This window comes from Mytilus edulis, chromosome 5 (genome assembly GCF_963676685.1).
Source record: "Mytilus edulis chromosome 5, xbMytEdul2.2, whole genome shotgun sequence".
NCBI lineage: Eukaryota > Metazoa > Mollusca > Bivalvia > Mytilida > Mytilidae > Mytilus > Mytilus edulis.
Genome location: NC_092348.1, coordinates 90,849,382 through 90,862,014, shown reverse-complemented (window position 1 = coordinate 90,862,014; position 12,633 = coordinate 90,849,382). Strand labels below are relative to the sequence as shown.

Genomic DNA, 12,633 nt, shown 5'->3' with positions numbered 1-12,633 from the left:
CGCCACTGAGTCGATGACAATGATATTAACCAAAGATTTCCAAAAAAGTTACCTTGAAATCATATTTTCGAAACTTTTATGGATGCCATCACGAATTTGTTGACTGTTACGATTGTGACCTACTTAAAGAGATTTATCACCACTTTTTGGGGTTTGCGTTCCTCATTCTTTTGTTTTCTGTGTTGATTTTTTGGTGTACAACCTTTATTTATAATTCAAGTATATTATTAAACAAACGAGTATTGGTCGAAGACTTAGTTTCTACTTTTTTAATCTGTTATAAATATTTTGACTATAACAAATGAAACTAAGGTTTCTCGATTTCGTTTGGAAACATAACTCTTGATCGTTAATGTTTCTGCCATGCATTTGCAGCGTGTTTTCGAATCGGCAGATTGTATATTGCTTTGACATCTTTGAACTCTCTTTTGTTATGTTTCCAAACGAAATCGAGAAACCTTAGTTTCATTTGTTATAGTCAAAATATTTATAATAGATTAAAAAAGTAGAAACTAAGTCTCCGACCAATACTCGTTTGTTTAATAATATACTTGAATTATAAATAAAGGTTGTCGCGACTTGTTTATCTTCAATCCTAAAAACTCAAAATGACCTCCTTTTTTGTGTGATGTTACGTAAACCTTAAATGCAATGAAGTTGTTGTTGACGACATAGGTGCCAATGTATCGCTTTGCCTGATCAAATTGCCTTAGTCCACATTGAAAGCTGATATCATTATCTATAATTAGGGGTTGATCATCATGCATGTAAAAAATAGACAGTTAGAAGAAGCTTATATTCATTTATTGTACTTTATCTCATTTCAATTACAATTCTATGTCTATAAATCATTTTTGAGTCGATAAGTTATCGTTCGCCTCTAGATGGATAAATATTATTTAAAAACTATCATATGTATTCCTAAATATTCCATGTCCAATTGAACTTAATATTATTTATCTATTTCTCCTTATATACATGGTTATCTCCTCAATTTCCAGCACTTGTCTCTACCTTTATCGTGTTTACTTTGTTTGATTCGGCCTTTCTGCTGTAACAAATTACTATGATCTGAACAAGCTGAAAGAATAAAAGGCGTCATCTTGCAGTCTTCAACAACAGATATTTCACAATAAATCAATCAAGTTGTTTCCAAAAATACTTAGTTGTAAATAAAAACAATCACAAATAGGGTATCAAATCAAAATTATCTTATATTTACTTTCACCAGGTTTTATGTTGGTCAATCGAATCTGACATATTCCTTACTTTTCGTTTATTTGGTTCATTTGAGACATAATAAATTTAACATTCATACAACTGTAACCTTTTGATGAATATTTGAAAAAAACATCATTTTGCTTTGTCAGTCAAATAATTTTAACTTTTTATATAAACACCACATATTATTATATATATTTTTTTACAATCAACAAGAATATATAAACAATTCATACAAATCAAATATAAAACCAGATACTGGTAGGGTTTAAAAAGTTAAATCACAAAAATACTGAACTCCGAGGAAAATTCAAAACGGAAAGTCCATAATCAAATGGCATAATCAAAAACCCAAACACATCAAACGATTGGACAACAACTGTCATATTCTCGACTTGGTGCAGACATGTTGTAAGGTAGAAAATTGTGGATTCAACCTGGTTTGATAGCGCTTAAACTCTCACTTGTATGACAGTCGCATCAAATTCCATTATGTTGACAATGATGCGTGAATAAAACAAACATAATAGGTCAAAATGTCAAAATAGGGGTTCAGCAGTCAACGCCATGTCATATACTTAATCACAACAAAAACAAATATTTAACAAAGAAGCACATTTAACAATCTCGTGCATTGCTTACTTATTTTTGTATTTTATTTATGTATGCCAAATCAACTCAGAAAGGATCGTGATATTTTAAAAACTGGGACCGAATCGTAATTTTAACATTAACTCTGTCGTAGAATCGCGTGTTTGTCGTCAAAATGTAAACGTCACACAGTTAGAGATATACAATAATTTTGTCGTTCAAAGTTTGGGAAAATTATAATAAAACAATAACACAATGGCGGGATGTTGAAAGTACAGAGACACGTCATATGTATTAAAGATACATAAAAAGTCACACAAACAAAGCACATATTTGAAAATGAAAAATAATACAAACAACACAATGACGGGATGCATAAGTACAGAGCCACGTCAAATGTATATCACCAAAAACTTAACATATAGACAATTACCTGAATCAGACAGCTGATCGTCACAAGAGTAACGACAAGAGATTTGTATTTGTCTGCCTCGTCCCAGAACGCTTCTATGCAACCCTGTAATTTAAAAAGATATATTTTTTGCGAATGTCATACAAGTGTGAGGTTTCGCTAACTATTAAACCTGGTTTTATCCAATAATTTCTACATGAGGAAATGCCGATACAAAGTCAAGAATATAGCAGTTGTTTCCATTCGTTTGATGTATTTAAGTCTTTTGTTCGATGTATTTAAGTCTTTCCCATAGGTCAATGAGTTTATTACTTTGGTACCCTAATTGTTTTTTTGTAAATATGAATTGATCAAGAAATAGAACTCTGTAGTGTTTCTGAGATAGAGGAAACTTAAGCAGTTTCCTTAGTAATACAAACGTACCTATCTGTTATATAAAAATACATTTGGTAGAAATACTCGTGTTCAAAAGAGGCTACATGTTGGTTGTGTGGGAATTATAAACGTACATCATCGGTCGTTAAGCAAATAGCAATCTATTTATCCATCAACCAAGTGTTTAAGCACCAAATTCATCATTCAGTGAATTTAGTTATGCAATTATTTGACATGGCTTAAAGTTATTGTTGAAGCAAACAAGGGTATAAAAACTGCTACCTTGAATTCTACAGTCTAATTAAATAAGAAGAGATGTCAAGTTGAGACACGTGTCCTTTTGTAAGACAGTATCTGTTCGTATCAAAAATATTATTGTTTCTTGCAGAAGTTCTGTCTTCGAAAGAAGCATACATTTTTGTAAAGGTATTATTTTTTTTAACTTATAGGAGAAATAGAGGTTATATCGAAATAAAAAAAATAAATAAATTACAGAAATCGCTTAAATTTTACAATAGTTTAGTTTAAGTACAGCTTAATCAAAAAAAATAACAAAAAATAAAGGTCACCGATGAGTTAAAAAAGATATTTCATTTTCTATGCTAAAAAATGGCATTTTGGTTGATTTTTATACCATATGACAAAAGTAACAACTGTAAAAGTGATAAATAAAATTTTTCCTGAAATTTTTGTACCCTCGGGCCTCCTTAAATAGAAAGTAATATTAACATTTATAAACTGTAAAAACAAACTATTCGTATCTTATCTAAAAATTTAACATCGCCATAATTACATACGTTCTGAACTTAGGAAAAATGAATGACGTCTTTTTTTATAGTTGTAGCTTCTCTCGAGTCAGATGTATTGATAAGTGTTTAAATGGCTGTTTATAAAATATTTTTGAGAAAATGTTTGATGAATTTCAATGTTTGTGCTTCTTTTATGTATTGCACAACCTATATAGAAAAAAGATAGAATAAGGAACTAATGTTCAATCTTATTACTTGCTACTCACAAGGAAGCTATTAAACCAAGAATTCCAAATGGTGAAGTTGAAATCATCCCTTCGTAAATTTTACGGACGCCATCACGAGTTTGTTGACCGTTATGGAATAACCGTTTTACAGATCATATCGGATATGTCCCTTATGTCGTAACTACAATACCCTTTCCCTTTTCACGAATGTGACCTACCGAATTAGACTATTTACCGGATTTGTAATAACCTAAGCAACACGACTGGTGCATAATGTGGAGTAGAATCTTCTTACCCTTCAGGAGCACCTGAGACCATCACAAGTTGTTGGTGGGGTTCGTGTTGCTTAGTCTTTAGGTTTTTTTTGTGCGTCTTCTGTACTATTATGTGTCTGTTTGTCTTTTTGTTTTAGCCATGGCGTTGTCAGTTTATTTTCTATCTATGAGTTTGACTCCCCCTCTGGTATCTTTCGTCCCTCTATATTAGCAAAGTAACCTTCTAAATAATAACCTGACATTGAACCTTTTTGTGTAAGCCTGAATATACTATTACCATACTGACCCTCTTATGAATATAATCCTTTGATCTACACGGTCCCTGAAACCAGTAATTAATTTCGATTTTATTACAGCAGGCTATAGAAAAGTTCATCGTAAACTCCTTGATAACAGAGTGGAGCGGTTCTCTCCATTTCTCATGAAAAGAATGAGACAACATGAAATCTGTGTATCCATATATACCACAACAGTTGAACTGAAATATCAAACAATGCTCATTACATTCGATGAAGTCTTGATTCTTTCTGTTTGGTGAAAATTTGAAAAAAAACAATTTAATGTCTTCTTAAAAGTACTAGTCAGGTACGAATTGATGAGTGGCAAAAAAAATCCTTTATAATGAAATTACTAAACAAGAAGGTTTTATTTCTACAAAATCAATTTGAACGTGTTGAGACTTATATCAGCCAATTAACTTAACAGTTCTGTGTTAGTAAAAATTGATTCATTAGATCATCTTGCGCTTAGAAAATGGTATCTTCCCCCATGGCCACATGGTTTTGTTCTTTGTTAGCTTAGATATATCTGGAATTTTGAACCAACCAGAATAAAAGTTTGATTCTTACGGCCACGTTTTCTATTCAGTCAGAACTAAAAGCCGTTTCGTTGTAGAATTTTCAGACCAAAACTAATCCAAATAGTTTCTAAAAAGTAGTATAATTGGGAGCAATTTGCGCTTATTCTATCAATGTAACCTATCGGCATTGAATGAGTTTTGTGGAAAATTGGAGATTTCAGGACATTTCGCATCGTAGTTTTAGAAAGAAACAAAAATTGAAATAATTGCAAATTATATTCGCCTCTCGAGTCATATTTCAAATCGTTCTGAACAAAATGTAAGTTGTTAGCAATAGACAGTTCATACATCTGATCAAATTGGCTAGTGGTTTCAGTAAAAAGGACGAACATGTAAAAGTTAACTAACAATAGCTGTGTGTTTTCTTTCTTTTTTCATTTTTTTAATATATTTGTATTGCCCATTATCAGCGCGCTCATGGCAGAAGACATTAAAAATGCTTTGACATAGCATTACATGATAGGTTCGAATATGACAATAAATTCATAAATCTATCGTAACAATATTATCTTATATAAGAAAGAAGATGTGGTCTGAATGCCAATGAGACAAATGTCCACATGAGACCAAAATGACACAGACATTAACAACTATAGGTCACCGTACGGCTTCAACCGCTTAAACCGGCTTTGTAATATTATGTTTATCCCTATTAGTTTAAAATATATCCGAATATGTTTCGACTTAGATGTACCGATAAAAGATACATCAGTTACACGCGTTTTGTGAAGGTATAAAGTGTGTTTTTTTCTGTTTTTTTTTTATCAAAGACTCTTCATGCATTGTGTTGACTATGAACTGTGTTTTTTTGATAATCTGGTCATCAGATAATCACCTTACAACTTCCAAGGCAAGCATATTTATTAATATACATGCGGTTTTTGATCGTTACTAAAATAAACTTTGACGGAACGGAAGAAGCGTCCGATAATGCGTAAAGGTTTTAATTTTTTGGCGTTGTAAATATATTCTGATATTATTACCACAAAATGATTATAGACACATTAACTTAATTATGTATTACATCACACCGAAACTGAAAAATTTCTGACGTAACTATACCTGTTGCATGACAAGGTTCCATCCAATGCTGACCGAATCACGGTACTTAAATCCTCCATAGGATTTATCTAAACTTTTGAAAAAGTGTGGATAAATAAGATTATTTGCCTGAAAGTAAAGCGAGGTACGTTGTAGACCATATAAATTTAGATCAAAGAAAACAAATGATAATCGAATTACTCATATATATAAATATTTTCGAAAAACATTTATATAGTTTTCTGTTCTATCCAATTTATGTTGGTGTTCACAAAAGGTAATTCTATTATTACAGTTAATATTAAGAGGGGAAATGTGTACTTGTTCAACTAATATTGATGTGCGTTACAACAGTTTGAGCAAATTGGGGCAAAATTGAGTGAGTTTTTTTTTTCAGTTCCAAATATCTAAGAGAGAAAGAACAAAAGTCAGATAATGAAAACATCTACTATTTTGTCATGTGATCACGTTATCCTTATTGTAGAGAACTGTGTAATTAAATTACTCCGTAGTTTGTTTATTTAATAGGTGTCTAGTTTTTATTTTTATTAAATAATCCATTTCATAGCCATTGAATCGTTTGTATACAAAACACGTGATCAGGCGTTCAAATTTCAATTCTCGTATTTATTTTGGGTTTTTTTTGATAACCGCTTGGTTAATGCCCCTTGTGGTGGAGTTTTCCCCTCAGGGGTATGACCGGCCAGCACTGATTTGTTGACATAAACTACTAGTTTTAATGTTGTGGTCTTGATTATAAAATAAATTCTTAAAAAAGTTGTTTTTTTCATAATACTAAGGACTTTCTTCTGTACAGAAAGACTACCATTGTCAATTGCCATTTAAGAATAGTGCGTCACTGATAAGTCTTTTGTAGAACGCGTTTCAGACGCACACAATTTCAATCTTGGTGGTATCTATGAATATATATTGTTTTATTTCCTCAATGCGTACTTTTGTAGGTTTTATATAAACCAATTAAACACTATTAAAAACTTTATAGATATACGTACGGTGTTTCGATCTGCAGTATATAAAACAACTGTAGTGATCGGTATAATAATTAGAATACCCAGAGCAAACAAATACTGTAAATATATAATATGATTATAACGTAGTAGTATATATTTCTTTTTTTATTTTATTTGTTTTGTTGTTTGGTTTTTTTTTTTCTATGCTTGCTCTCACGTACCGAATAACGTATTTTGAATAGATATATATACATATTTCTATACTGATTTTGTATCGTTAACGTTATGTAATTTTACAACTTTTTTATACAAATCTTGCTTTTATGGCATAAATATTAAACTCCTTTTGGTAAAAAAAAAAAAAAAAAGGTCAAAGTATGCACCTTTTTATTGCACCAGTCCTTCATGAATTTTGAAAATCACACGGAGTAGAAACACCACTTTTATTGGCCTTTAACACATTATATAATGTAAGTCATCATTGCAATTTTAACGGATCCACTCGCTCCAGATTCTAACAACATGTAAATCTTAATATCGATAACGTTACATCTGTCTTTTGAGAATTATTATGAACTAGAAATGTTAGATAACTTACCGAAAAAACAAAGGAGTAGGTCCGGTAAGGACCGTTTTTGGCCTCAAATTTCAGTTTCATCTGACGAAAGATTTTGACCACTTTTTAAACACTTAAGTGTCTATTTCATATGATTCAATTAATTTATGTGCAAGATTTTTACTTATTAAGTCATTAAAAACGATCCGATTCAAGCTCAAATATGGAAAATCTACCAAATATCCGAAAAAATGTCACTTTTTAGATGGTTTTTGTCAAAAACGGAAGTGGCCGCATCTGTGTTCATCCTCAATCTTTACATATGTTATGTATTATCATCAAATACAATTTCCATTTCAATATTTTGGATGAACACGAATGCGGCCACTTTCGTTTTACCCGGAAACCGTCTAAAATTTAACTAAAATGATGGAATTGTGAAGATTTCAGTAATTTAGCACGACTTCATGGTGCTAGTACCCAATATATGTACATTGTAGTGTCAAAAACAGCCCATATTTATGTAGCAGAACCATTTTGCTATCCAATAACTAAGTAAAAGTTTACATTTTAACAATTTTGTAAAACCGCTATATTTTGGGGCCAAAAAGAGGTCTTACCGGACCTACTCCTTTGGGACTTCGAGATCAGCTTATTTTTATTTATTTTTTTATTAAATACGGGAAATCCTTAATTTCTTTAAAAAAAAATAATCACAAAACCCCACAGTGATTGAAAATAAATTGATTCTTAATATGATTCAACAAATAATAATGGTGAGAAATTAACAAGGAAGTTCATATTGCACCTCGCAAGTCAAACAATACTATTATTGTTCATGAACTTAGTTTCTTGGTTAATAGAAACATATCCAGATCAAGTCGAAACCTCAAGATTTCCTGTCGTTTGAAAGATTTCTTTTGACGATTTAGAACAAATGAATATGGGATAGCACATCCTCCTAAAGAAGAGACAATTTGAATGTGTGGCAAAAAACCAGATCCGTCTGTTTTGCTAGGTCATCCTTTTGAGATATATTGAGACATTCTCGTTCAAAATAATTTGAAACTGATGTCAATTGCTCATATATAAAGCTTTGTAAAGGACCAGACACAAGTTGGTTCCTTTTTCCTTTTTCCTTTTTCGATATTCAAATTTTGAAAAATATTACAAGTCCAAACTGAATTTTTTTTTTCCTTCAAAATTTGTTTTCCTCAAAAAAAAAATTTCCTCAAAATTTTTTTTCCTCAAATTTTTTTTTCCTCAAAATTTTTTTTTCCTCAAAATTTTTTTTCCTCAATTTTTTTTTCCTCAATTTTTTTTCCTCAAAATTTTGTTCCTCAAATTTTTTTTTTCCTCAAAATATTTTTCCTCAAAAAGTTTTTCTTCAAATTTTTTTGTCATTTCCTTATTCGTTTTCTTTTTCCTTTTTCGATTATCATCCTTATTTGATTTCCATTTCCTTATTCGATTTTCATTTCCTTATTCGATTTTCTTTTCCTTATTCGGTTTCTTCTTCCTTTTTCAATATACTTTCCTTTTTCGGTTTCTATTTCCTTATTCGGTTTCTATTTCCTTATTGGATTTTCATTTCCTTATTCGATTTCCATTTCCTTATTCAATTTTCATTTCCTTATTCAGCTTCTTTTTCCTTTTTCAATATTCATTTCCTTATTCGATTATCATTTCCTAATTCGTTTCTTTTTTCTTTTTCAATATTCATTTCCTTTTTCGGTTTCTAGTTCCTTATTCGGTTTCTATTTCCTTATTGTATTTTCATTTCCTTATTCGATTTCCATTTCCTTATTCAATTTTCATTTCCTTATTCAGTTTCTTTTTCCTTTTTCAATATTCATTTCCTTATTTGGTTTCTATTTCCTTATTCAGTTTCTATTTCCTTATTGGATTTTCATTTCCTTATTCGATTTCCATTTCCTTATTCGATTTTCATTTCCTTATTCGGTTTCTTTTTCCTTTTTCAATATTCATTTCCTTTTTCGGTTTCTATTTCCTTATTCGGTTTCTATTTCCTAATTGGATTTTCGTTTCCTTATTTGATTTATTCATTTCCTTATTCGGTTTCTATTTCCTTATTCAGTTTCTATTTCCTTATTGGATTTTCATTTCCTTATTCGATTTCCATTTCCTCATTCGATTTTCATTTCCTTATTCGGTTTCTTTTTCCTTTTTCAATATTCATTTCCTTTTTCGGTTTCTATTTCCTTATTTGGTTTCTATTTCCTTATTCGATTATCATTTCCTAATTCGGTTTCTTTTTCCTTTTTCAATATTCATTTCCTTTTTCGGTTTCTTGTTCCTTATTCGGTTTCTATTTCCTTATTGGATTTTCATTTCCTTATTCAATTTCCATTTCCTTATTCGGTTTCTTTTTCCTTATTCGGTTTCTTTTTCCTTATTGGATTTTCATTTCCTTATTCAATTTCCATTTCCTTATTCGGTTTCTTTTTCCTTATTCGGTTTCTTTTTCCTTATTGGATTTTCATTTCCTTATACAATTTCCATTTCCTTATTCGGTTTCTTTTTCCTTATTCGGTTTCTTTTTCCTTATTGGATTTTCATTTCCTTATTCAATTTCCATTTCCTTATTCGGTTTCTTTTTCCTTATTCGGTTTCTTTTTCCTTATTCGGTGTCTTTTTCTTTTTTCAATTTCGGTTTCTATTTCCTTATTCGGTTTCTATTTCCTTTTTCGATTTTCATTTCCTTATTCGGTTTCTTTTTCCTTTTTCAATATTCATTTCCTTATTTGATTTCTATTTCCTTATTGGATTTTCATTTCCTTATTGGATTTCCATTTCCTTATTCGATTTTCATTTCCTTATTCGGTTTCTTTTTCCTTTTTCAATATTCATTTCCTTTTTCGGTTTCTATTTCCTTATTCGGTTTCTATTTCCTAATTGGATTTTCGTTTCCTTATTTGATTTATTCATTTCCTTATTCGGTTTTTATTTCCTTATTCAGTTTCTATTTCCTTATTGGATTTTCATTTCCTTTTTCGATTTCCATTTCCTTATTCGATTTTCATTTCCTTATTCGGTTTCTTTTTCCTTTTTCAATATTCATTTCCTTTTTCGGTTTCTATTTCCTTATTCGGTTTCTATTTCCTTATTCGATTATCATTTCCTAATTCGGTTTCTTTTACCTTTTTCAATATTCATTTCCTTTTTCGGTTTCTAGTTCCTTATTCGGTTTCTATTTCCTTATTTGATTTTCATTTCCTTATTCAATTTCCATTTCCTTATTCGGTTCCTTTTTCCTTATTCGGTTTCTTTTTCCTTATTCAGTGTCTTTTTCTTTTTTCAATTTCGGTTTCTATTTCCTTATTCGGTTTCTATTTCCTTTTTCGATTTTCATTTCCTTATTCGGTTTCCATTTCCTTTTTCGATATTCAAATTTTGAAAAATATTACAAGTCCAAACTGAATTTTTTTTTTTCCTTCAAATTTTTTTTTTCCTCAAAATTTTTTTTCCTCAAAATTTTTTCCTCAAATTTTTTTTTCCTCAAAATTTTTTTTTCCTCAAAATTTTTTTTCCTCAAAATTTTTTTTTCATCATTTTTTTTTCCTCAAAATTTTTTTTCCTCAATTTTTTTTTTTTCCTCAAAATATTTTTTCTCAAAAACTTCTTCAAATTTTTTTTTCATTTCCTTATTCGTTTTCTTTTTCCTTTTTCGATTATCATCCTTATTCGATTTCCATTTCCTTATTCGATTTCCATTTCCTTATTCAATTTTCATTTCCTTATTCAGTTTCTTTTTCCTTTTTCAATATTCATTTCCTTATTCGATTATCATTTCCTAATTCGGTTTTTTCAATATTCATTTCCTTATTTGGTTTCTATTTCCTTATTCAGTTTCTATTTCCTTATTGGATTTTCATTTCCTTATTCGATTTCCATTTCCTTATTCGATTATCATTTCCTAATTCGTTTTTTTTTCTTTTTCAATATTCATTTCCTTTTTCGGTTTCTAGTTCCTTATTCGGTTTCTATTTCCTTATTGGATTTTCATTTCCTTATTCGATTTCCATTTCCTTATTCAATTTTCATTTCCTTATTCAGTTTCTTTTTCCTTTTTCAATATTCATTTCCTTATTTGGTTTCTATTTCCTTATTCAGTTTCTATTTCCTTATTCAGTTTCTATTTCCTTATTGGATTTTCATTTCCTTATTCGATTTCCATTTCCTTATTCGATTTTCATTTCCTTATTCGGTTTCTTTTTCCTTTTTCAATATTCATTTCCTTTTTCGGTTTCTATTTCCTTATTCGGTTTCTATTTCCTAATTGGATTTTCGTTTCCTTATTTGATTTATTCATTTCCTTATTCGGTTTCTATTTCCTTATTCAGTTTCTATTTCCTTATTGGATTTTCATTTCCTTATTCGATTTCCATTTCCTTATTCGATTTTCATTTCCTTATTCGGTTTCTTCTTCCTTTTTCAATATTCATTTCCTTTTTCGGTTTCTAGTTCCTTATTCGGTTTCTATTTCCTTATTGGATTTTTATTTCCTTATTCAATTTCCATTTTCTTATTCGGTTTCTTTTTCCTTATTCTGTTTCTTTTTCCTTATTCGGTTTCTTTTTCCTTTTTCAATATTCGTTTTCTTTTTCGGTTTCTGTTTCCTTATTCGGTTTCTATTTCCTTTTTTGGTTTCTATTTCCTTATTTGGTTTCTATTTCATTATTGGAATTTCGTTTCCTTATTCGATTTTCATTTCCTTATACGATTTTCATTTCCTTATTCGGTTTCTTTTTCCTTTTCCAATATTCATTTTCTTTTTCGGTTTCTATTTCCTTTTTCGATTTTCATTTCCTTATTCAGTTTCCATTTCCTTTTTCGATATTCAAATTTTGAAAATTTTACAATTCCAAACTGATTTTTTTTTTCTCCTTCAAATTTTTTTTTCCTCAAAATTTTTTTTCCTCCAATTTTTTTTTTCCTCAATTTTTTTTTTCCTCAAAATTTTTTTTCCTCAATTTTTTTTTCCTCAAAATTTTTTTTCCTCAAAATATTTTTCCTCAAAAAGTTTTTTTCGTTTCCTTATTCGTTTTCTTTTTCCTTTTTCGATTATTTATAGTATAACTAATCGCCGTATTTGTATATCAAAAATAGGACAACGCGTGACCGAACGTCGCATGGATTAAACGAGTGCGCAGCACGAGTTTAATCCATAGCGGCGTTCGGTCACAAGTTGTCGTATTTTTGATATTCAAATACGGTGATTAGTTATACTTTTTATTACATTGGCTAATGGCTTTTTTTTAAAGAAATTAATGTTAGAAATTTAAGGAACTATATGTTTTTCCTACGCATTCACAATTTGTTTTGATCCGACGTT

At 29.8% G+C, this 12,633-nt stretch overlaps 1 protein-coding gene across 1 annotated transcript; it reads right to left on the bottom strand.

The window, feature by feature from the left end:
* Window positions 1–798: 798 nt before the first annotated feature.
* Window positions 799–6,592, bottom strand: LOC139525309 (tetraspanin-18B-like). Its single transcript, XM_071320511.1, has 5 exons — window positions 6,566–6,592; window positions 5,772–5,879; window positions 4,137–4,328; window positions 2,246–2,329; window positions 799–1,080 (listed from the first exon to the last, which is right to left on the bottom strand). The coding sequence occupies exons 1-5, from the start codon at window positions 6,590–6,592 to the stop codon at window positions 991–993; spliced, it is 501 nt and encodes a 166-aa protein (XP_071176612.1). The 3' UTR covers window positions 799–990.
* Window positions 6,593–12,633: the final 6,041 nt, after the last annotated feature.